Below are 23,788 nucleotides of genomic sequence, written 5' to 3' on the forward strand. Positions count from 1 at the left end.
ACAACAAGGAATGGGAAGTGAGGAATAGGGGAAAGGTTAATATTTTTGAAAACATCATATCAACTTACATTTAAGTCCTGAACTTAACTAAAAGAATTATTTCTAAATTTTAGAAATTGTTAAATGTAGGAGAAAATAGCTATCTAGTGACCTTCTATTTTAAAAGAGTTGCTAATGCATCTAGTCTGATGAAAAAATTCTAGGGAAGAAGGAATTATCAATGGAAAGAATAAGGAGGAAAAGACTGAGTTCAATAGTTACTCCTACCTCCCAGATAATATATAACATACAAAGGCAACTTGGTACAAATTTTGGTCATTTTCTTTCCTTTCTAATTTTTTTTTGTCTTTTCCTTTCTTTGAAGAAACACCATGTTTATGACAATATTGAACATAAGCAAACTACTTTGATATAAAAATTCTCTGTCAGTCAAACAGTATAGTACCAGGACATCGTAGGAAGAATTTAACTAGTCAGGCCACTCCTAAATTAATCTGTATGTTCTTTTTCACAGTTCTGACAACATGCTGACTTGGGAAAAGTGGGGAGAGAGGAAAGTGGGCATGAGGAAGCAACTTATCAATAAAAAAGAAAAAAATTGCATTGCCTCTGTTCCATATCCCTTGTAAGCTGAAAAGTCTTTTTGTGTTTCCAGGGCCTGGACTCTGGATCCAGAGTACTGGAGAACTGAACCTCATCCTTATACGAGAATTATAGCCAGTCTATGGCTCAAAAAGTGGACCCAGGAAAAGGATGCTAAGAGGAACAGTCTGAAATGGTCAGAGGCAGTAGGTGGACTCCAGGGTGAATTCCAATGTGGCAACCCTGTGAAAAATCTCCAAGGCAGATTTGGTGAATACATTTTCTGATTACAAAATAAGCACAATCATAACTGTGTCTATAAGTCAGTATCTTGCTTGCTAGATATATAGCCCCAGTGTGAGGATGTACCCTAGTAATACCCAAAGACAGAATTAAGCTCTGGACAAGTAATCATCTATTTTGGTAGTTCAGGCCCTTTGGAGAATATAATGAAAGCTATGGGCCCTCTCTCTAGAAAAACTTGTGAGTACATCACAGAGATTTTTTTTGTGGGGGGGAATTACAGATTCCATAAAGCTCACCCTACAAACCTTAAAGTGATTTAACACACAGATGGAAAACACTTGCTCTAGAGGTTAGTGAGGAAGCAGTTCATAGGGCTGCACTTTAAAGATGGAGAGTCTTCAGCTGGGGACATAGAGGAATAGACACTCATGTGATTTTTGAAGCTTTACTTTGCCCTTTCCTTTGATTCAAATTTCAATAGCATATACTGAGCACAGAAAAAAAAAATATATATATATACACATTGGATTTTGACTGATTTATCAACATTTTAAGATAGGAGCAAAATAGTATATTTCCTATATGTTGAACTTAGAAAATACATGAACGGAACAGCTGCAGGCTGGCAGAGGGATGAAGCAAATTAAACTCATGACCTTCTCTCTCTCTCTCCCTCCTCTTTTAATAAAGTAATTTAAAAAATCTGAAGAATGAAGCAGTACCTGGTAAGCTCTGGGAAGAAGAGATAACTTGGGTGCTTCTATTTAAGGCATAATCCTCTTGCTAGTTCTCTTGGGCTATCCCTCTACCTGATGAGTGGGAGAACCAGTGTCTGAGCCTTATTTCCCCCTATCTCTTCGCCACCCACCAATTCTTATGGAAAGTATAGAAATTAACTCTTACACAAATTAATAGTCTATTTGTAGAATAATAAGGGATTAAAATGACAAGACAGCAAATATATTCTTAATTCCAATGTATAAAGATGACATGTCATTTTTAGAACATTGGATAAATAAAATCTTATTATTCTACCCAAAATGGCCATTTGATCTAATTGCACTCTGTCTGTTGTAGCCTTAATATAAAAAATATTTTTTCTATCATAATTTTAAAATGGCTACTGTCTAACCCCCAAATGCTTTAAGGGTATAAGGGGAGAGAGAAAGAGAATGAGAGGGAGAGAGAGAGAGAGACTTAAATGCCATCTCTCTTCTAGGCAGCAATTTCCCCAGATGAAGAGGTCACCACTGTTTAACAGTGTGCTGCCATGTTAATTTAGTATGACAAGATAAAGCAGTAATCTCGGCTCGTGGAGGCTGTAAACCGCCTGCTATCCAGGGACATGCTCAAGTCGATTTGCACTGTATATCACTTTATACAATTGCCATGACAAAGCCCCCTGAGTTCTCACATGTAAATCTCTCTATCCCACTCTTCCTGTAGCCCCCTCTTTTCCATTCCCTCCCAATTTCTTTCTCCCTGGCTTCAGGTCCAGGTAGACCACATCCACTCAGCACTAATCTCTGAAAACGTAATGCTCTGCACATGACAAGGGACACACAACACACACCCCTCTCACAACCACTCTGTCAAGTCCCCCGATTTAAGAGAAGATGTTCAGGGACTTAGATAATCCACTGATCCCACTCGCACCGGCTTTTATATTTCAGTCTGCCGTGTTGTCAAGGGGAGTGATTAAACCGATGTTCCGTGATTCAAGATTTACTTTCCTAGGAATGATAGTTTTCAAAGCTTGTCTTACTAAGTTCTGCTTAAAGATTATCCCTAAGTAAGTTGATGTATCTGTACTGGTATAAATCTAGTAATAAAACTCTGAAGTGTTTTAGGTAAGGACGTTTTGGAGATATTCAGGGTTATAAACATAAGAATGTAAAACCGAATTAAATTTGGATTTTTAAAAAATGTCATCTGTGTAGTTCTCTCTGCATGAAGCAAAAACACCATATGTAAAAAAGGGGGAAAAACATGTTTCTATCTATGTAAAACAAAAATAATTATAGAACCACTGAAGAGGACATAAGCGAACAGGGAGAGTTTATATGATAGGAAATAAAAAGATCACCTGAAGCGCATTAGGAAAGTGACAAGTCAAAGTTTTATCCAATAAAACAAAAGCAGAGATACATGTTTAATCATCAAGAATTAACAGCTAGAAATATACACATTTTAGGTAGGTGTCCTAGTTTTAAATGTGACATGTCAGATTTCTGAGAGGTCGAGCTGATATACTCTACAAATCAATTTGTACAGTGCCTCTTATTCATATCTCAGCCTTTTTACATCATCTCAAGCTGCCCTTATGGGTAAACAGAAACGAGAGATCAAAGGACAAAAAAGCAATACACACAATGCTAATAAACAAAGGACCAAATTCCCCCAGAAGACCTCTAAAATTCCTGAAATCAAATAGGAATTTTAAAACATACTGCAATGTAAAAAAAAAAAAAAAAAAAACCGCCAAAAATGAATATGCTAATATAACCATAGTAACAAACATGAACCTTATTAACCATGTCCTAAAAGAAAAATCAGTATGTGTCTTCAGGATATTCATGCAAGAAAAACTGAACAATTTTTAATTATATTCTTTTCCAAAATAGTTCTGCTGGTGTGTGTGTGTATGTGTGTGTACATGTGTGCACGCTGCTGTTACTTTCCTCAGGTAAACTATTTGAAGAAGTGTAACAGGTGAGGCCACAGAAGAATGCTGGGGTCTGTGAGTTATGTGCACAGCAGCTGGGCTGAGAGAATTAGAAGCGTGACAGAAAGGGAGATTTCATTAACTGAATATTCACCACACAACAAGCACTGTGGTAGGTAATTACTTCATTTACTTGTTACATCTGTCTATGTGTTAAGTAGTATTTCAACACGTAGATAAGGAAAAGTTGCTCTCAGAATGTCTTCTATGAGCCCACGTTTTGGAGACATTCATTCATCCATTCAACTATTTGGAGACACGTGCTGTGTGTCAGCCACGAGCCAGACTCTAGAGACCTGGTGCTGAACAAGACAGACATATGACGCCAAAGATAACATAGAGTTTTCTCCTTTAAATGAGTTTACATCTCATGTTCAAGGCAAATTACATCCAAAGATACTGACAGAATTTACTGGTAGGAGCACTGAACAGTTAAAATGGGATGGAAATGTGGGTCGTAATCCTCCAGGTTGCTAAAAGGAAATCATGACTACTGGGAGCCCCCAAAACCCACAGTGTTTCCCCTGATAATTCATGGTCATTAGTCAACGGAACATAAACTATTCAAGGACTATAGCATCTATGTGCAAGGCACAGCTCAGGGCCACTTACGAGAATTCTATTTTACCCTCGTAACCCCTGTGTATATTCAGAGGTTCAACTATTATCCTCATTTTCAGATGAGAAAACAAAGGCACAGAGAGAAACCACAAAACTTAGACACCTTATGAAATGTGGAATTTATTGAAACCCAAGCAGTTCGAGGGTGAGTTTAGGCTCTTTACCACCACATTCTACATCTCTTATCAAAATGCAGCTCTGACTTGGCTTAGGTAGATTTTTCTTGTGGTGGTGGTGGTGCTTGTTGCTGTTGATGAACAGCCTTAAGAACATTAAGCAAAAATTTGGCTGCCGATGAACAATATTGATGATAATTAAATCTGTCATAAATATCTGACTGAGAGACAGTATCTCAGATTGATAATGATGTCCTTTTTTAATAGTTAAAAATTAAAAAAAAACCATTTAATGACAAGAGATTGAGATTTCTACTGGACTTCTCATTTCAAAAGTATTCTTCTTGGGGGGGAGGGATGGGGTGGCTGTGTGATAGACATTGGGGAGGGTATGTGCTATGGTGAGCGCTGTGAATTGTGTAAGACTGATGAATCACAGACCTGTACCCCTGCAACAAATAATACATTATATGTTAATAAAAAAATAAAATAAAGTATTCTTCTTTAGCTTTAGATTTTCTTGAAGGTTACTTAAATTTCTAAGAATTGAAAGCATCTGACATTTAATACAATGCACCATTCTTCTCCTAGATCATAGAACTTAAATATGTCTTTAGGCACTCATTTAACTAAAAACTAATATTTACTAAGTTCCTGCTATATCCCAGGCACCAGAGTGCTTTCTGTGTGCTGACTCCTTTCAACATAACACTCTCTTAGTTAGACGTTATTCTAACTAATCCCCACTTTACAGATGGCAAAAATAAGTTACAGAAAATTTCCATAATTGCCAAGTGCCATAAAATATTAAACAGCAGAAGTTGGAATTTACTCAGTAATTTTGTCACTAGTGCCATGTGCTCAACCACTATGCTATGCCAACAGTCTAATAGCCAGAATATGAATTAATACTAACCTTTATATGAAAGGTTTAGCAAGTAATCTTTTAAAATCCCATATATTGCCCAATAGCCTATGCAGAAATTCTTGTACCCATTCTGAAATAGTTACATCTCTTGGTCCATTTGAAGCCAGATAAAAAGATAAAAAAAATCAAGTTGTCTCTGAGTTAAGCTTTATAATAGTCAAGCAACAATTGTTCTATCTGAATTCCCCACATGTATATCTAAAGACTTTTAAAATTATTTATTCCAGGGATCCTTGGGTGGCTCAGTCGGTTAAGCATCTGCTTTCGGCTCAGGTCATGATCTCAGGGTCCCGGGATCGAGCCCCGCATGGGCTCCCTGCTCAGCGAGAAGCCTGCTTCTCCCTCTCCCTGCCCTCCCCCTGCTTGTGCTCTCCTCTCTCTCTCTGACAAATCAATCAATCTTAAAAAAATAAAATAAAATTATTTATTCTGATTTATTCAGATAAATTATAAAAATGATTTTAATGTGTATATGAATGGAGAGGCCGTAAGCACAGTTATTAAGTGCTTGGGTTCCAAAGTCATGAATCCAAACTCTACCACTTACTTATTAGGCATATTACTTTATCCAAGACTGTTTTCTGTCTGTAAACTTGGGATCATCACCGTTGTCGAACTCACTGGGTTGACATAAAATTGGCTGAGATAATAAAAATGTAGGGTGGCTGGTACATAGGAAAGATTGATATATTACACATTCCTATTTTTAATCATTAGATATCATATTCTAAAGAGCACTGACTATTTGAAATCTCCCATATTCGGATTGTAGTTATCAGACTGTAGATAGGCTATAAGATATATTCACACAAGACTTTCAAAGTTGCTTTTTATATTCTAGTGATGACCCTGGGGAAATCAAAATCTCAGATACACAAGAAGCGTGTTCTCTGACTCCTGTGTCTCTAGTGTGCAAAGCATGCCACAAAGCCTGGGAACAACCCAGCAATCTCCCCCTCTCCAGAAATGTGTTTACGCAGAGGGAAGGGTCCAGGAGTGGCACCAGAGGTGGTTACCAGGCTTAGCACATTATTAAGTATACACATGCTAATAAGTTATCATAACCTATTTTTTTGTCACTCATTAATATAGGTGTGGACTTTTTACGTGGTACATATTGTATATTCCTACATCAATAAAAAGCTCCTTAATGGTACCTTTGTAGTGATGCTCCTTTTTTAATATCCTACCTCCATCTAAAATTTTTTATTCACTCTTAGAATATTATTCTCTCATTTAGGGTTATCGGCCAACAAGATTAACTGTTTTATCTCGAGACAGGCTGGATTTTTAAGAGCTAAGAAGAGACACTGAAGTAAACACTGCTTCTCTATATAATGAAAACATTGTTTGCTCTGCTGCCACGGAAGCAGCCTTGACTAAAGAAGACACAAAATCCAGTCACTTGTGTTCATTTACTTTATCATGTGATGTCAGTGTCACAGAGAGGCCCAAGGCTGCTCTCCTTACATTCACACCTCATCTGCTCACATGGATCATTCCTGAAAACTGGCTAGGGGAACATTTTTATTTATTTATTATTATTATTTTTTTAAAGATTTTTTATTTATTCACTTGAGACACAGAGGTACAGAGAGAGAGAGAGAGAGAGAGAGACAGAGAGACCATGAGCAGGGGGAGAGGCAGAGGGAGAGGGAGAAGCAGGCTCCCCGCTGAGCATGGAGCCCGATGCGGGGCTCGATCCCAGGACGCTGGGATCATGACCTGAGCCGAAGGCAGACGCTTAACCATCTGAGCCACCCAGGCGCCCTTAGGGGAAAATTTTTAAAAAGGATTTTTGCCTTTGTATAAAGGAGATATGTAACCAAAGGAACTGATTACAACTGTAAATTTAAGTTAGCTTTACACTTATTTCCCATTTCAAGTAACAACTTTCAGCTTTCTCCTCTAGGTAGCAGAGGGGAGAAAAACATAAAATTTACTTTCTAAAACAAAAAATGGGGGGAAAGGGACATGAAACGATCAAAACTGGCTACATATTAAAATACTGTCATGAATCCAGTTCTAATGACACCTTTAATGCCAGTACGAATTATGGGCATCTCAGACCTTTTGGAGGAAGTAAAGAATTTAAACGCACTTAATGCTTTTAAATGCACCTAATGTGGCACAAATAGTGTTCATTTTGAATTCAGACTGACATTTCTTAAGGAAACATTTCTCTTGAAAGTGCTCACCCCTATCTTCCAATTAGATTTTCTATACTATTGAATTCCTCTCTATTTTTTAAAAAACTTACCCCCCACCCCCGGCCAAATCCAGGTATTTGTGTTTATCTGTACTTCTAAAAGAGAAAGGTATATGAGCCTAATTGCCAAAATATGTGAGGAAAAGAAATTAGAATGAAAACCCAATACTTCCTTACATTATTATTTTTATGACTTCACTTTCTTAAGATCCCAACTAAGTGCTAGTGTTTGTGCTTGTTAGAGAAGCTGCTATACAAAGATAATTTCTCTCTTTTTAGGCACAATGGATAGTTGTATCTACCTGATAGAGCCACGAGGGAATATGGTGTATTATTTGAAATATTTTGAGGTCCCATTGACCTAGCCTTGGAGATTTCATTCTAATTCCTGGAATTCAGGCATCAACACTGCAAAATTCTTATTTCTTTTGGAATCCCTTAAGTGATGGCCCTTTGCAATTACAAAATAAGAAATAATGACAAACTTGTTGCTATTATCCCTCATATTAAGTTAATACACTGACACTACCATCAAAATTACTTTCTAGTTATGTAAAAACTCTCCCTTCTTCAATTCTTACTTTCCACCAATCATTATAAAATCTCAAATTTAGGAAAGTAATATGAAGACAAAAAAACAATAATTGAGTTAAGGAAATAATCAAGAACTGATTGAAAACAGTGACAGAAGCTGTCAAATAATTTAAAATATAAAAGCTAGTAACAGGCACCCAAAGACCATAAAGTATCCGCTAAAGCACCAGGTCCCAGACATTTGGATTCAATGATAAGCCTGATTTCAAAAAATAATTTCAGAACCAATATAGAGTTCTAAGTCCTTTTTTTTCCCCAGTAAGTACATTAAATATAAAATTATAATTTACTCTCAATGCTGGATCATGAAAGAAAAGTAAAAGAATGTGATTTCTGAATAAACTGAATAAATATGCCACATAGTTCTGTGAAGAACTAACTAAAAATCGGTGAAAGTTTTGTCATAGAACCAACTGACCTTTATTAACCACATACAGTAAGAGAAACCTAGGCTGACTGCAGGAAGTTTGGCAAGCCCCCACCAAGAGGTAATATATGTAAATAAGAAGGAAGTGTATATCAGAGCACAATGGTGCTGATTCTCCAACCCTGTCTTCCTTCCTGATAATGACTCCATTGAGATCCACAAGAGAGCCATTAAGAATGTTTTCTGATGGAGCACTGGGTGTTATACGCAAACAATGAATCATGGAACACTACATCAAAAAACTAATGATGTAATGTATGGTGATTAACATAACATAGTAAAAATAAATACATAAATAAGAAGAATGTTTTCTGATAGAAGCAAATTGAAAGAGGAAAAAGAGGAGCAAAGAAGGAAAAGAATCAAAGGAAGAAAATGTGGAAGAATTGAAAACAAAACATCTAAGATACAAAATAAAGGTTAGCCCCCAAACTCTGCATTATTTTTAACTTCCAAATCCAAATGATTCTATTACGCAGGTCCAAGAATAGCAAATGAGATAAACATGGACACCTATCCATTCCATAAAGTCAGGAACACCATTAGAGTAAGTTTCCAGCACTGCTTCTTCGTGTCCTCGCTATTTCCAATATCCTAGCCAAGTATTTCATCATTCTTTCCACTTCATTCAAGGTGGTCACCCAGATAAAGAAAAGAAACATTTAAAACCCCAATAACTCAAGTATTTGTTGGTATTATTATGAATATGAGACATGTATTTCATTAACTTCCCCATATTTCATATTAAGATCTTTACAGTACACTTAGTCTTTAGTTTTGGGTTTTGTTTTTTTTTTTAACTTTCTCTTTTCTTCTTTCTTAGTTATTTCTTCTGGGGAAAAAAATGTGGCAAAAGCAAAATTATGCTTAAGTATAAACTGAAGACCTTGTATAATGATAATTGATCCAATGTGTCTATATATTTTTAGTATCTTGGAATCTAATTTTCTTGTGGAAGCAATTTCAAATTAATCTGTTTTTGATACCCACAAATGAGATATCTTTCAACTGTGAATCTCCGTAGCACTTGTTAGCCTGTTTCAGCATTCTAATATTTTATATAAAATTATGACGATTTTGTGCTCATCTTATCTCCATACTATACAAAAAGTTATAAGAAGGAAGAATTCTTACTCATTTCTCTATTACTGCTGAATTGTATATATTTGAGTTGAATCTTTCCACAACCTATTAAATGAAAGTCATTAAATTCATTAGGCCAAATCTTCTTAAGCAAACACATTTCCCCCCATTACTACAGCTTTAGAAAGGTCTTGTTTATTCACCTGTCACTGCATAGCACTTTGTGGGGACGCTAACAGTAGACCCTCATCAAGTATCCTGAACTAGCTCGCAGCTCCCACGTAGCACGTTTTTCCTCACCATGGGAAAGTACATTCCTTAATTTCTCAAGGCCCAGTTAACTTTAAATTCAACAGTAGTACTTCAAATACTATGGACATCATATGAATCAAGGTTTTCTCCACTTAATATTCAACCCTCCCCCAACCAGAAGGAATGGAATTGTAAGGCAATGGGACAACACGATCTATTGCACAACTTATCCAGTGGCTTTGATGAACCCCAACTGATTGTTTTTCACATGTCCTCATTCCTGCTAGCCCTGGGGGTAATTTTCAGAAACAATGCAAGTATAAAGATTGAACCACTTACATTCAAACACAAGCCTTGGATTATATCTAGATAAACAGCTTCATGTGGTATTTTCTGACACCATTTACAGAATAATGTTTGTAACAATGTAATTTCATTGTATGATAAACATCAATTTACCATAAAAAACAAATATAAACTTGTCACCATTTTCACCTTGTTTCAATTGAATTGGCCTTGTTCAGATAAGCAAGCCTATCTCTTACAGAAACAACAGTTTATAGATAAACTGTGTGAAATCGGGTACGTGTATGTAGAATTACACTGCCTACTATCATAATTTTATACTGCCACACTACACATATGGCTTCCAAGCTTACTTTATCTGAATCTTTCTGAATCTATTCTCCATGCTATTAAACTGAGCACATTCCACATCGTTCAAAAGTAATTACACTTTTGTCTAGAGTGTAGGAGACTGCTCTCCCTAAACAATGAAATTCTCATTATTAGAACTGGCACAATAACCACACTGGTGTTAACAACAGTATGCATTATACCATCACAATAACTTACGCTAAGTTTGATGTACAAAGGTAACCAGAAATTTAAAAGCCTATAAAAACTCCTATATAGAAATAGGAATCTTCACCATACCATAATTAAGGTCCTATTCTGTGACTTATTTTTAAATAACACATGCATTTTTCTTTTTTCTTTTGTATATTATCTGAACAGGACCTTATATGTAATATTATCCTCATCAAACATTGAAAATACATTACTAATAATATTAGGTTATAAGCAAAGTATATAAAGAGTATTTCAAGACACAACTATAATATAGCAATTAAAATTATTTGGAGGTAAATAAATAATCCCAGGAGTTGACAGTGAACCTGAGTAAGTAAAAGCCTCTCTCTGACATGCATTCTATGAATCCTTCACTGTTTAAGGCTGGATTTTACACATTGGAGCCTTGCTGTAATGTCATACTTGGTTCCCAGCTATATGCCAACTTCTACAAAAGATCCGATTTAAAAAGACACTTTTGTCTTCTTTTGATGGACGTCAGGAAGAAACTGACTCACACTGAATGTTGCTTTATGATAACTAGTGTCTCTGCAATGTTTAAACACATTTACATTAAAATAAATCAAATTATTAAGCCCCAAACACTATGTATCCAGAGGTTTTTTTTTAAACAATTCCAGGAAAATATTATCAGTATAAACATTAAATGAGATACTAAAACATATTAAAACTTATTTCCAAATCCAATGGATCTTTAAATGTTAAAAAATTAGGGGGTGCCTGGGTGGCTCAGTCGTTAAGCATCTGCCTTTGGCTCAGGTCATGATCCCAGGGTCCTGGGATCGAGCCCCGCGTCGGGCTCCCTGCTCCGCGGGAAGCCTGCTTCTCCCTCTCCCACTCCCCCTGCTTGTGTTCCTGCTCTCGCTGTCTCTCTCTGCCAAATAAATAAATAAATAATCTTTTAAAAAAATAAAAAAATAAAAATAAATGTTAAAAAATTATACACAGTCTTTATTTCATATGAAATTCACCCATCTATAAAGTGAGCAACTCAAGTTATTTTTTAATAAGAATACTGTACTGTTAAAATAAATACATATTTTAAAAATCAGTGTTGGGAGGCGGCCACTCTATAGTTATACAAAACAATTCATTCAACTCAAGAGGATTTTAAGAAGTCAAAAGAGAATTTGGCTAAGATAAGTGTATACCTTCTGTGGAAAAGAAAAAAAAGAAAGAAAAAAGAGACAACTGACTATTCAGTAACCACAGGTGGTCAAGCCTTTCATTTCACATCACGTTTGACACTAGAACAACAATCTAGCCAGCAGAAGTAGTATGCAACCAGACAGAAAACGAGCACCAAAATGGCGACCACAGAGTCCGTTGGCTGCCTCTCAAGCTGCCCCTTGATTTCTCTTCATACTCACTCTATTCCTTTCTGGTGCTCATATATAATCACACTGATTGACATGAAGATATGTTCTCAATAGTTCTTTGCATCATGAAATAAATTCATTTGTATCAGAACTATTATTAAAAATGAGCCAGAAATTATAGTGATTCTTGCTTGTCTCTGAAACTCTAAAGTGACAGCCTCCAAACCCATGTTTAAAAAGGGGGGAAAGGGACAGGATGGGTAGATCTGATCTTCCGTAAAAATAAAGTCCCAAACTGCCTTTCCACTCATGTCAGAATCAGACTTTACAACCTTGCCTTTCACTTTTTGAAGATCACATGGGAATCAAAATTTGCCATTAATTGCTTGGCAAGATTATGAGAGCTTGAGAGAAGGAAACCACAGAATCAGTCTTTTTCATACCTATGTCTCAATCTTATATTGGCTAGAAATCTGACAATTAAAAAAAAAAAAAAAAACAGCTTAAGACAGTTGATCTGTAATGCACCCTGAATAGTAAGTAAACCATTCCAAGAATAGATAGACTTATAGTATTCATATCAGTACTGCTAATGGAAGTTGCTCTTAGTAAGGCACTTAATTTACTTCTCCAAAATATTCAGGCAATAAACACAACTTCAGAAGGGGAGAATTACATCTTCACCTGACCCAGTTCCGAACACTTGCATACCCTGCATGTGAACAAACAACCCTAATTCCTCAAAATCTTTATATGGCAACAGTTGTGAAGTGTACGGAACTTATATCTCAGAAAATATTTTCCAACCTGAATGTTATACTGAGAGCCTCTCTCCATAACTTCAAGCCAGCCTTACAGGGATTACTCATCAGTTTTACTTTGTCTCTAAACTATATTGGCAATATAAAATGTGGACCTCTCATTCCTTTTTTAATTTAGGAATAGAGTATGAATGTCACATATAAATAGGCAATGAAATCTGGAAACCTGTTTTTTTTCCTTAAATTGAACTCTATGATATGGAGACCATGAAATATTGTCTCTGTTTTCAAATATACCGAACAGAAAAAAAATGTATTTTCCTACTGAAATAAAAGTTTCTGTTAAGTGAACATTACAATGGCCTACTACCCAGATAAAGTACAAATGATTTGTGTTGAATAACAATTCTATAAATATATTCAATCATTTTGATAAATGAATAAAATATATCAATCAGCTTAACCGGTGAATATATCATGGCTACTACACATACTTTCTGCTTTCTGAGTATACTACATTAATACATTCTATTTTAGTTCTTAAATTTCTAGAAAATCAGCATATTCACCATGAATAGTCTTAATGACTTTGCCCAAAACATATTTACTGTTTAATCATCCATATGAATTCTGCCATCTAATCAATAATCATATGTTGTCTATTATATGCTAAGTATCAGAAATACAAATATATATTATATTCTATGTATTCTATATTAATTATATATTAATATATAGTGATTGTATATTAACATTTTATATTGATATATCATATAATATAATTAGACATAATTATATGCAATTCACTAGGAAGGTAAAATATGAAAAGAGAGCGTTTTCCAGGTAGAAAGAATAAAGCTGTGTCATGCAAGGTCACCTGGTATATTTCTGAACATGCACGAAAAACTTGGCATGACAAGAATAGTGGGTCCATGGCGAGAAATGACAGGAGAGAAGACCAAGGCCATAGTTTGGTGCTACTTTATACAGAGTTTTATGCTAAGACAATGAGTTTTAGACTAATTCCTATAAAAACAAGGACACACAGTTCCCAAAGTAAACAATCCAACTCAATTGTCAGGGAAACAATTCTTGTGGATATTGAAAGAAAGACGGGAGAGAGGAGAGGCTAAAAATCTGAGATCATATGAGAGACTTTTCCAACTGTCTACTTAAGAGATGAAAACCTGATGGAATCAAGAAACATTTCAGGCAGGAACATATTTAGAAACCAATTTGATATATATAAGAGCAAGTGTCAGCATGTCACTAAAACATACTTAAACCATTTGTATCCTGAGATCGGTCTGAGAATCTGATGAAAACCATAATCTTACTCACTCGTATGCATAATACAGAATTCTCCATTCATTTTCAGAAGATCCCGTAGGCCCTGCCTAAGAACTATTGCTCTACATGAAGTTGCTTGAGGGAAGGAGTTGTGTTTTATTCAAATCTGTTTCCATAGTGCCCCACAATAACAACAAGAAACTTGGTACAAAGTAGGCAATTCATAGTTTGTATCTAGTTGAACTGAGTTCTTCCTTACAAACTGGTTTCACTTTCACTAACATCCTGCATCACAGGATCCCTCATTCCAGCTACAGAATGTAATTTAATATAATTTTCTTATACTCATCTTTGAGTATACTTAAAATAATCTCTCCTTTATTTTTGTGGTATTCTTCGGGTTATAACTATTTACATTCATTCCTTCAAATCTGTGTTTATGCTTAGAGTAGTACCACAGGAAAACCAAACCAAGAAGCACTCCCTAAGAGAAGGCAATGGTCAAGATACTGAGAAAGAAAAGGCATTAGCAGTGATGCAATGCCAAATGGAGAGTGTGATCTCCTTACCCTGTTGAACTGTGTACTACCATTTTCCCCCTTTCTTATCCTAGGTTTAACCCTTATGAGAGGAGCCCAAAAAGTTGTATCATTGCACATAGGTAATATAAACTCACAGTAGAGAAAAAAAAAAGTAGGAATTATGGATAATATGATTTAGCTTGCCAACAAAGAGATAATCAGACAATAAAATATGCACGTGCTCTTGTGAAGAGCTTATAATATTTATAAGCATGGACTCCAGAATGTCTGGGTAAACAACCCTGGTTCTCCTCTGTATCAGCTGTGATCTGAAGCAAATTATTTAACCTCTGTGTGCCTCAGTTTCCTTACTTATAAAATGAGACTAATAATAACATGCCACTGTATTATTGTGAAGGTTACACGAGTTAATATACATAATGTGACTAAAATGCCACATCTATATAAGTGTTACATAGTGTTAGCAGAAATACAATCCTTGAGGGGAAAACCTTGGCATATAGTAATCCACCCAGTGAAATTTTGACCTATGAGGCTTAAAGTGTTGAAAGAGTATTTAAATCTAATGTGAGTGACGAAACATAGCATCCATTTCACAGTTATCAGGAGATATCTGATTCTTCTTGTTGATTTAGTTCTACGTACAGTAATGCAATAACATAAATAAGTGAACATATTTCAATACCAAGCACATTTATGATATGTAATAATTTTCTAGAGAAAGCAAAAAAAAAAAAAAAAAAAAAGCATTTCACAGAATCAGAGTCGTCTTCAAAAGAATGAGATGGTATGAGGAAACAGTTCTGTTGGTGTAATCTGGTTCAAATTAATGGCCCTACCATCCTTGAAGTAGAAGAGGAGAAGGTCACAAAACCATGACACGTACCCAAGCAGCCATGTTGAAAAGGCGAGTGTGGCTTTCCTGGCAGCTAAGTTCCCTGCTACCTTGCCAACATGCTGATTCTGTGTATTTAAGTTCCTAAGAAGGACCTAAAAGCCTTACTGGCGACTCTGTGTGTGTGTGTGTGTGTGTGTGCACACGTGCTTTTAAGCTTCAGCCAAAGATGCTATGTTGCCTTCTTCCCTCTCATCCGTGAAACCAGTTTCCTGATCTTCTGCAATGACAATGATCCAGACGCCAGGATGAAGGGGCAGATAAATTATCCTGAGTTGCAAATTCTGGAATAGGATGCACCAGATAATTACTGAATTATCAAAACAACAGAATGAATGAGACTGAGTTAGAAAGTATTTCAGTCATATTAAAAAAATATAGTTTCTACGAAATACATTCTCCTGTAATATTCCCAGTACTGTAAAGGAATACTGGAATCCAATCTGGGCAAAGCAAAAAATTGAAAAACATTGATTTATCATGGTGGAGATGTTCAAAGTACATTGTAACTCTATCTAGAAAAACCTTTTATTAGAAATACTGTGACATCTAACTGTCATGCTGACTAACTTTAAATGTGTTACTTGAACATTATTCTTATATGTACATGTGTTTTCTCCTAATTAAATTGTGTCTCAAAAGCAAAATTCATGAAAAACAAAAAAGAAAAAAATAGCATGTCATATACTTCCTACTGGAATCAATTTACTTATAAGGAATTCTAAGATGTTAGGAGTGAATCTTGTGTCTGGCTGTTAAGTAGATGATAATTATAAAGCAAAGGACTGAAGCCAAACTATTAGAAGAGTAGACTGGTCAAAGAGTGAGTGAAGGCACAAGAGACCATGAGAAACCTACCATTGTATTGTGCTGAGAAGTGGGAGTCCTATGGCCACAAGTCTCTTGTGTCAGCAGAGAAACTGGCTGAAATTCCTCAGAGTGAGGCTTGTTGGGAAAACTCACATGCAAGGGAAGGTGAAAGGCTGGGAGCCCGTCACTCTCCTCTTCTTCCACTTTCTGTCTGCTTGTCACCATGGCTACCTCTCCATCTGCTTCCCCATACGGAGAGGCTGGTCGCTTGGAAGACATCCTGGAAGGAACAAAAGAGGAGAAAATAATGAAACCTCCACATAAATCCTTAATGCCGTCATTGTGTGGTTAGGGGCCATTGTAACAGAAATGCCTTTTTGTGCTGGCAGAGAGCAGGAAACCATCCAAATACCACTGCAAAGCGCACACAATCAGAAACAATGGCCAAGCAGGTAGCAACAGAACAGTGCTTGTTTGTTGTGAGAATAATACACTAATATAGCACTCTCTTGTATTCTGGCTTCTTAAACAAGAGAATTCACCTAAGAACACTGCATAATGAAAGACCATTCCATTTTAAAGGGAAGAAAAATACCCATCTAGTTTTACACTTTGATAGACCTTATTGAAGACAGAACATCTATGAATAGCAAATACTGTTGGCAGTTAAAAGAAGGGAAAGAACTAAAATGTCTTTCATCAAAAGATAAACAAAATAAATGAATGACTGCCATTATAACAAATTTGCATTTTATTAAAAGTATGATTATTATGAATTGTAGAAATATTGGTTATAAGGAAACCACAGACTCCATGACCAAAAGTTTGATATTTGCTTAAAGCTTATTAGGAATTGAATAAATTTTGTAATTGCTGTGAATCTTGAAACATTTGGGAATTTTTCTTTCCTCACCTCCCCATTCATTTTTAATATCAAACATGCAAAGTGGTAAAAAAAAAGTGAAAATATAAAAATATTTCAGTTTTCATTTCCACAATTCTACGAAAGACTTAGATGTGGATTCTCAGACTTATTTGCCCCTTAGAAGACCTAAGTAAGAGGGAAAAATCAAAGGAAGATGTTTTGTTTTGATGAGCTAATGCCTATAAGAAAATGCACTTAGACACTTAAAAATTAAACACTTTTTTTGGTATTTGAGTCTGACTAAGAATACTATCAGAGGTTAAAAATAATTGGCAAATATTCTTCGTTAAATAGAGAGTTCCCTTTCCTTTCACTACAAGTTTCTCATAGAAGCAGTATAGAGTTAAAATTTTTAATTAAAAAAAAAAACCCTCTTGTATTTGCAACTTGATCTGACCTTGGGAAAGTTGTTATTTTTGCTCAACAAACAAAGAGTGTTTACAGAATCATCCATTCTTATTCTAGACCAGTGAGAGAGGAGGCAGGAAAGCATTAACGGCCACACCACTTCTTTCATATATATCACTGATTTTTAAATTTGAAATTTACTACTAAAGAGATGCCTCTAATCATTGCCAAATAATACTATTCTTACTGTGAAAAGTTTCAAAAGAACAGTGTTTTCAAGTACTGAAGATACATTATTAAGAAATAATAGCACAGTAGAAAAAAAATTAGGGCTTTGGAATCAGACAAACATGGATTCAAATACTGATTCTGCTACTTACTAGCTGTGAGACTTAGCTTTAATCTATCTCAACTTACTCATCTTTAAAGGGAGATGTAATATCTACTTGGAATGCTCTTTGAGAATAAACTGTGTACCATATGAAAAATGACTTGTAGAGCATTTAGCACAGAGTAGACACTCAGTAAACAATAGGTGTTGTTTACTTTAAAAGTACAGTGTTACCTAACCCCCCCAAAAAAACCCAAAAAACAAAAACAAAAAAACCCAAAAAACTCCAAGATGAGGAAAGCAGATTACATTCTAAGAGTTAACCTGTAAAATCAACATGAAATAAAAAATGTCCTGATAAGAGAAATGCTCCTTGGTCAGTCATACTTAACAATAAACTGATCGGATGTATTAGCGAGTGCAAAGAAGAAATATGAATAGCAAGAAGTCTTGAGCAGCTGAAGAAGGGAGAAAGAGGAGAAAATGTTGGTGGCTCATCTAAAAGAGAAGTAGACTGGGCCATCACATTTCAGGTATCTTCAGTTTTTCTGATCTCATTACTAAGGTTTACTCCAAGTATACTCTTAAGTATGGAGAAAGGAAGGAAGGGGCTGGAGCTAGAATAGTCCTAGTCTCATTGGCAATACCACATCTATCACCAAATGGAAAAATTAAACTATATGTAATAACTCTACACACTAGCGATATTAACTTCTACTGCTCTGCTTCCAGGCTCTCCAAACAAACTTCTGATTGTCATGTAGAGAATGGGCTGACAGAACAGATTTAAAATATTTAAGGTCTTTGTGATTTATCAGAGTAAATCAATAAAAGGACTTTTAATTATTTGTTTTACATGTAGTTTGACTATAAGGAGATTATGCATTTATACATAGCCATAGTATTTATGGTCTGTATAGGCATTATCACTGTTGGTGAAATTAATAAATTGGTATTCAGTGTCTACCTCAGTCTTATGTACAATAAGTCTCTTACTATCCAAAAACTCCAGGCAATTGGCAAAAGCTAGTCTCTGGGTTATTAAAGCAGAAAGCTAGATCAGCTGGCCTTTCCCAAGTTAATGCAGTTCTCTGACCTTCATAGAAAGCATGACTTTTTTGCTGATTTCTACTTTATTAATAGCATTATTAATAATGATTATGAAAACTGAAAGTCCAAAAGTAGATATAAGGTAGAGATGATAAATAGTTAAGACACTGCTACTCTTCTCAAAACATCTAGTCATTTCAATATCTAAATTATCTTTCTATACCACTGGATAAACAGTCTCTTTCTATATATATATTTTCTATGGAGCAAAAGCGTAAGGTCTAAAACATTAAACATGAAGGAGTCGTGATGCCAGAAGGCACCTGATCCTAAACAGTTACATATTTCATGATTATTTCAATTCCATTTTCAGACACTTACAGAATGTTCTTAATGTGCCGGAGTTGAGAATATTTTTATACAACTCAGGTAAAAGAAGTCTTAAAGATTTAAAACCATTTTGCAATAAAAATGCTCATAGTTCAAAAAATAGGCTACTAAATCAAGAAAAAAGGGCAAATACTTAAATTATATAGAGAGCTATCAATCTGCTTGATATTTAGTCTGATTCATAGTATTTCTAAAAATGTTGATAACAAATCACCAATAATGTTAATTCTTGAGTTTTTGTTCATCTACCAAACCGTTTCATTTTGGACAGAAGAAAGTCCCATTCATTAAAAAACAAAAACAAAGTACTTTCAATGCTAAGTTATTATTTATTCTGGTCTCTATTTTATCTGTTTCTGATTTTTTTTTGTTATTTTCTTCCTCTACTATATTTCAGCTAAGTTTCTTCTTTTTCTAGTTCCTTGTGGTATAATGTTAAGTTTGCTAGTTCCTTGTGGTATAATGTTAAGTTCAAACATTATTTGAAATGTTTTCTTAAGACAAGCATTTATAGCATAAATTTCATTCTAACATCAGCTTTTGCTACATCCCATAGGTTTTGGAATATTTTGTTTTCCTTTTCATTTGTTTTGAGACATATTTTGATTTGCATTAAACAATTTCTTACTATTGAAAAATGTTCTACCATTGGAATTGTACATTTCTATTTTCTGTCGAAGTTTGCTTTACGTATGTTGAAATTCTGTTTTACCCATGGATATTAACAATTGTTGTATCTTCTTAAAAAAACAAATAATATAGGAAGATGTATGATAATTAAAAAAAAAGAAGTCACTGCAACTTTCCATATATTGTTTATCTGGGATACGTAGGGTTCCAATTCCTGAACTTGCTTACATGCCATGCTGTGTTGTCTTGAAATAATCTGAGGATCTAGGCTGGAGCATGCTCTTATGTATTCATCCAGAGATGATTTTTGTCATTCCTGTGGTAGGTGCTAGACTTGCCCATGAATAAAACTCAGACTTCATAGAATATGACATGAGACAGACAAATATAATCCAGTGTGAAACTAACCTGTGGAGCTATGATGATATAATAGAATCTTAAACTTGGTTTTGTGTGTGGACAAGAAAATCTTCTTGAAAGAACTGATGTCTAATTTCAGGGCAAAAACACATGTCTAATTTGAACCTTCAAATCATCAACAACCATTTACTGATCACTTACTATGTGCAAGACCCTTCTCTAATGGGAATAAAAACGTGTAATTCAAGTTCTCTTCTTTAAAAAGCTTAAGCACTGGTGGAGGAGACTTGGAGAAATAATAATGAAAGACAGTTCAGGTTGAGGGCCAAATGATTGGCCCTACAGCTGAACACCTGAGGGCTTCATGAGGAGCGGGGGATCCTGGAGTATTTCCGGGAATGGCTGACCAAGTGGATTTTGGGGGGAAAAGAAGGTCAAATGGAAACTGGGATAAATGGAGAGGGAATTTCATGTAGGAAGTGATGATACAAGCAAAGATGCAGAAATAGTCTTAGAAAGTACAATGTAAATTTAAGTTTCAAGCTGACTTAGGAAAAAAGGACATCGAGGAATATGGACTAAACCCTAGCTTGAGTCTATAGCATTCCTGGACTTGCTAAGTTACATGCATGGAATAGATAAGAAACAGCCTCCCTTATAAGGGGCATCTTGTTTTTACATGGAGTCACTTTTCCTTTACTTGTCCTTATAGCAATCTGCACAATCAGGCCACTCTAGTCCACATGTGAAAGTAATTTAAAAACTCCTGGAGTCCTTGACGATTGGCTAAGGGCTCTCTGTGTGCACTGTCATCACTCTGTAAGTAGAATGTCCCCAGTTGTACTCAGACATGTACAGCCAACTTAGGGGTAAGGTAAAGGGTACGAAACTGCAACGTAAACTAAACCATGGATTCTCAAACTTGGTTGCAAACTAAAATTATATGGAAAGGTTTAAAAAGTACTGCTGCCTGAGACCCACTGCCAGACATTCTAATGTTATTGGTTCTGGAGTGGAGATGGAGCATCAGAATTTTTTAAAGCTCCCAGATGATTCTAATGCACAGTCAAGGTTGCAAGACATTTGCACTAGTCAGAATAATGCTCCTCACTCAAGATGTCCCAATTGTGATCCCTGAGGCCTGTGAATATGTTTACTTTACAAAGCAAAAGGGACTTTGCAGATGTGATTAAGTTAAGGATCTTGATATGAGGAGATTATTTTGGATATTCTGGGTGGGCCTAAAGTAATCATAAAGGTCCCTATAAAGAGGGGAGGCAGGAGGATCAGAGTCAGAGGGAGAGACTGAACCATACTAGGTAGCTGGCTTTGAAAATGGATGAATTGGGGCCATGAGCCAAGGAATAAAGGTGGCCTCTAGAAGCTAGAAAAGGTGATGAAATAGATTCTCCCTTAGAACCTCTAGAAGGAATGAGCCCTGCCAACACCTTGATTGCAAGACTTCTGACGTCCAGAACTGTCAACGAATAAATTTGTATTGTTTAAACCACTCAACTTGTGCTAATTGTTACAAAAGCAACGGGAAACTAATCCACAGTGTACACATATTTCTTTCACAGTTGGTATTTTCTCAGTCTGAAACCTTCCTAACCCAGATACACCCTTGCCTGTTCCCTACCCTCATTTAGTGCCAACATCATTTCCCAGTGAAGCCTTCCTTGGTTGCTCCTCCTAAACCAGCACCTCCTTGCTCTTCTTAGCACCTTATCCCACCGACTTACTTATTGTCTCTCCTAGTATAAGACCCCAGAGGGCAGATTTTGTTTACAGCTACGTCCCCAGGACTTAGAATCCTTTCTGAAGATGGTTGTTTTTCAACAAATACTTGTTTTGTAAAAGCTACCATCTAAAACCAACTCTCTTACTATTCTAACTATGAGTAGTTGTAAGATCTATTTTACAGGGCAAGCATATTTAGAAAATATCTTAATATTGTCAGAAAAAAAGGAAATTCAGCTCAGTGCTAACAGTATCCTTTTAAATAATTTCTATGTAAAAGAATTGGTAAACCTGGTTAAATTAAGTTTTTAAAATATTAGTGAAAAAATCTTATAGTTATTTTTAAAATGTGTATGTAAAGAACTATAAACATTAAGTAGCTTTATGGAAGACTGCTACATTGTTAATTATTACCAGACCTATTACTGAGGAATCACCTATTTGCTGCTTTAGAATATGTTCTTTGATGCAATTCTAAAAAATGAAAGCATATACAAAGTGAAAGGAATTCATATATGGAACAAACATAAAATGGAAGACTTAGAATGGGAATTGCTTTCCTTATGTAATAGTTTCTTTCCTTCTCTAGATATCTTAACCTTTGATTAATTCAGAGATAAAGTCCTAGGAAGCAGTGCCTTCTACTGGTTATTCTTTTGGAATGATGGTATTATTTCTTTTAAGGTCTCCAGTTATGTATAAAAATTTCAAAAAAAAGATCTATAAAGAACAAACTCAAATTCCAACTTCTCTACAAAGCTTTCCCTTGCCATCACAGCTAAAGTGACTTCACCCCACCTCAAACTACATCATCAACTTTTATTATTAGTCCACATGAAAACTGAACATCAGTATAACCTGTGACACTCATTCAATAGTTTTCCTTTCTTTTCTTCTTAGTACATAGTGTCTAAAGCTAGAACACGAACACTTGAAAAGCAGGAATATAATTTTTTAAATTTCTTGAATTTCTCATGGCATGCAGCATGTCTTGCACTTAATAAGATTTCAGTAAGTACAGGTCTATTTGTGACCATTTTACCTGATTTTTCCAAGATTAATGCTAAAGATATGATTGCATGATAAAGTTCTTTCCAACTTGTGCTGTGTTTTTTTTTTCCCCAAATAGTCTAATCCTCTATGCTGAATGAGATACCATTAATTATATGGCAGCACAATTCCTAGCACATGGCACACAGTGTATTTTTCTATGAATAAATACATGAATTGCATGAGTGTCTATTTTGTGCCAGGCAATTTATCTTTACGTTATGGAGGAAACAGGCGACTTAGATACGAAGACCCTTCTGCTTCACCGCTAAGGAAATACAGTTTAGATGGAAATAGAAGTCATATACCCACTCATCCATTCATTTGTTAATGGAAAAACATTTATTGGAAGACTACCATGTGCTTGCAGATAACAATGTAATTAAGAAATCGATAAATAATATTTTAAGGTAAATGACTTTTTATAAATGTGAGTACTATGAGAGACAGACAATAGAGAGATGATGTCTCACTAAAATAATCAGAGAATGCTTCCTACAAATTACAAGAATTCAACAGGGTAATGAAGGATGGGTCAGATGTCAACAGACACAGAGAAGAAGAGAAGATTCCAGACAGGAAAAATGACATTAACAAATTCAAGAAATTTATAGAATGATATGGGATGGTGAGTAGAATGGTTTAGTTAAAGTAGGAGACTCTAGGAGAAGTAAATGCAGATAAGGATGAA

General features: G+C 35.4%; 1 protein-coding gene across 16 annotated transcripts in view; it reads right to left on the minus strand.

The window, feature by feature from the left end:
* SOX5 (SRY-box transcription factor 5) overlaps positions 1 to 23,788 on the minus strand; it is a 1,003,105-nt gene that overhangs the window by 331,932 nt on the left and 647,385 nt on the right. For 14 of the 16 annotated variants that reach the window (XM_078075751.1, XM_078075750.1, XM_078075752.1 and 11 more), the window contains one exon: positions 16,322 to 16,553. In XM_078075751.1, coding sequence (XP_077931877.1) covers positions 16,322 to 16,553 — 232 coding nt within the window. The remainder of the gene's footprint in view (positions 1 to 16,321; positions 16,554 to 23,788) is intronic. The other 2 variants (XM_078075760.1, XM_078075761.1) reach the window with 1 other exon arrangement.

Source organism: Halichoerus grypus, chromosome 6 (assembly GCF_964656455.1).
Source record: "Halichoerus grypus chromosome 6, mHalGry1.hap1.1, whole genome shotgun sequence".
NCBI classification, from domain to species: Eukaryota; Metazoa; Chordata; class Mammalia; order Carnivora; family Phocidae; genus Halichoerus; species Halichoerus grypus.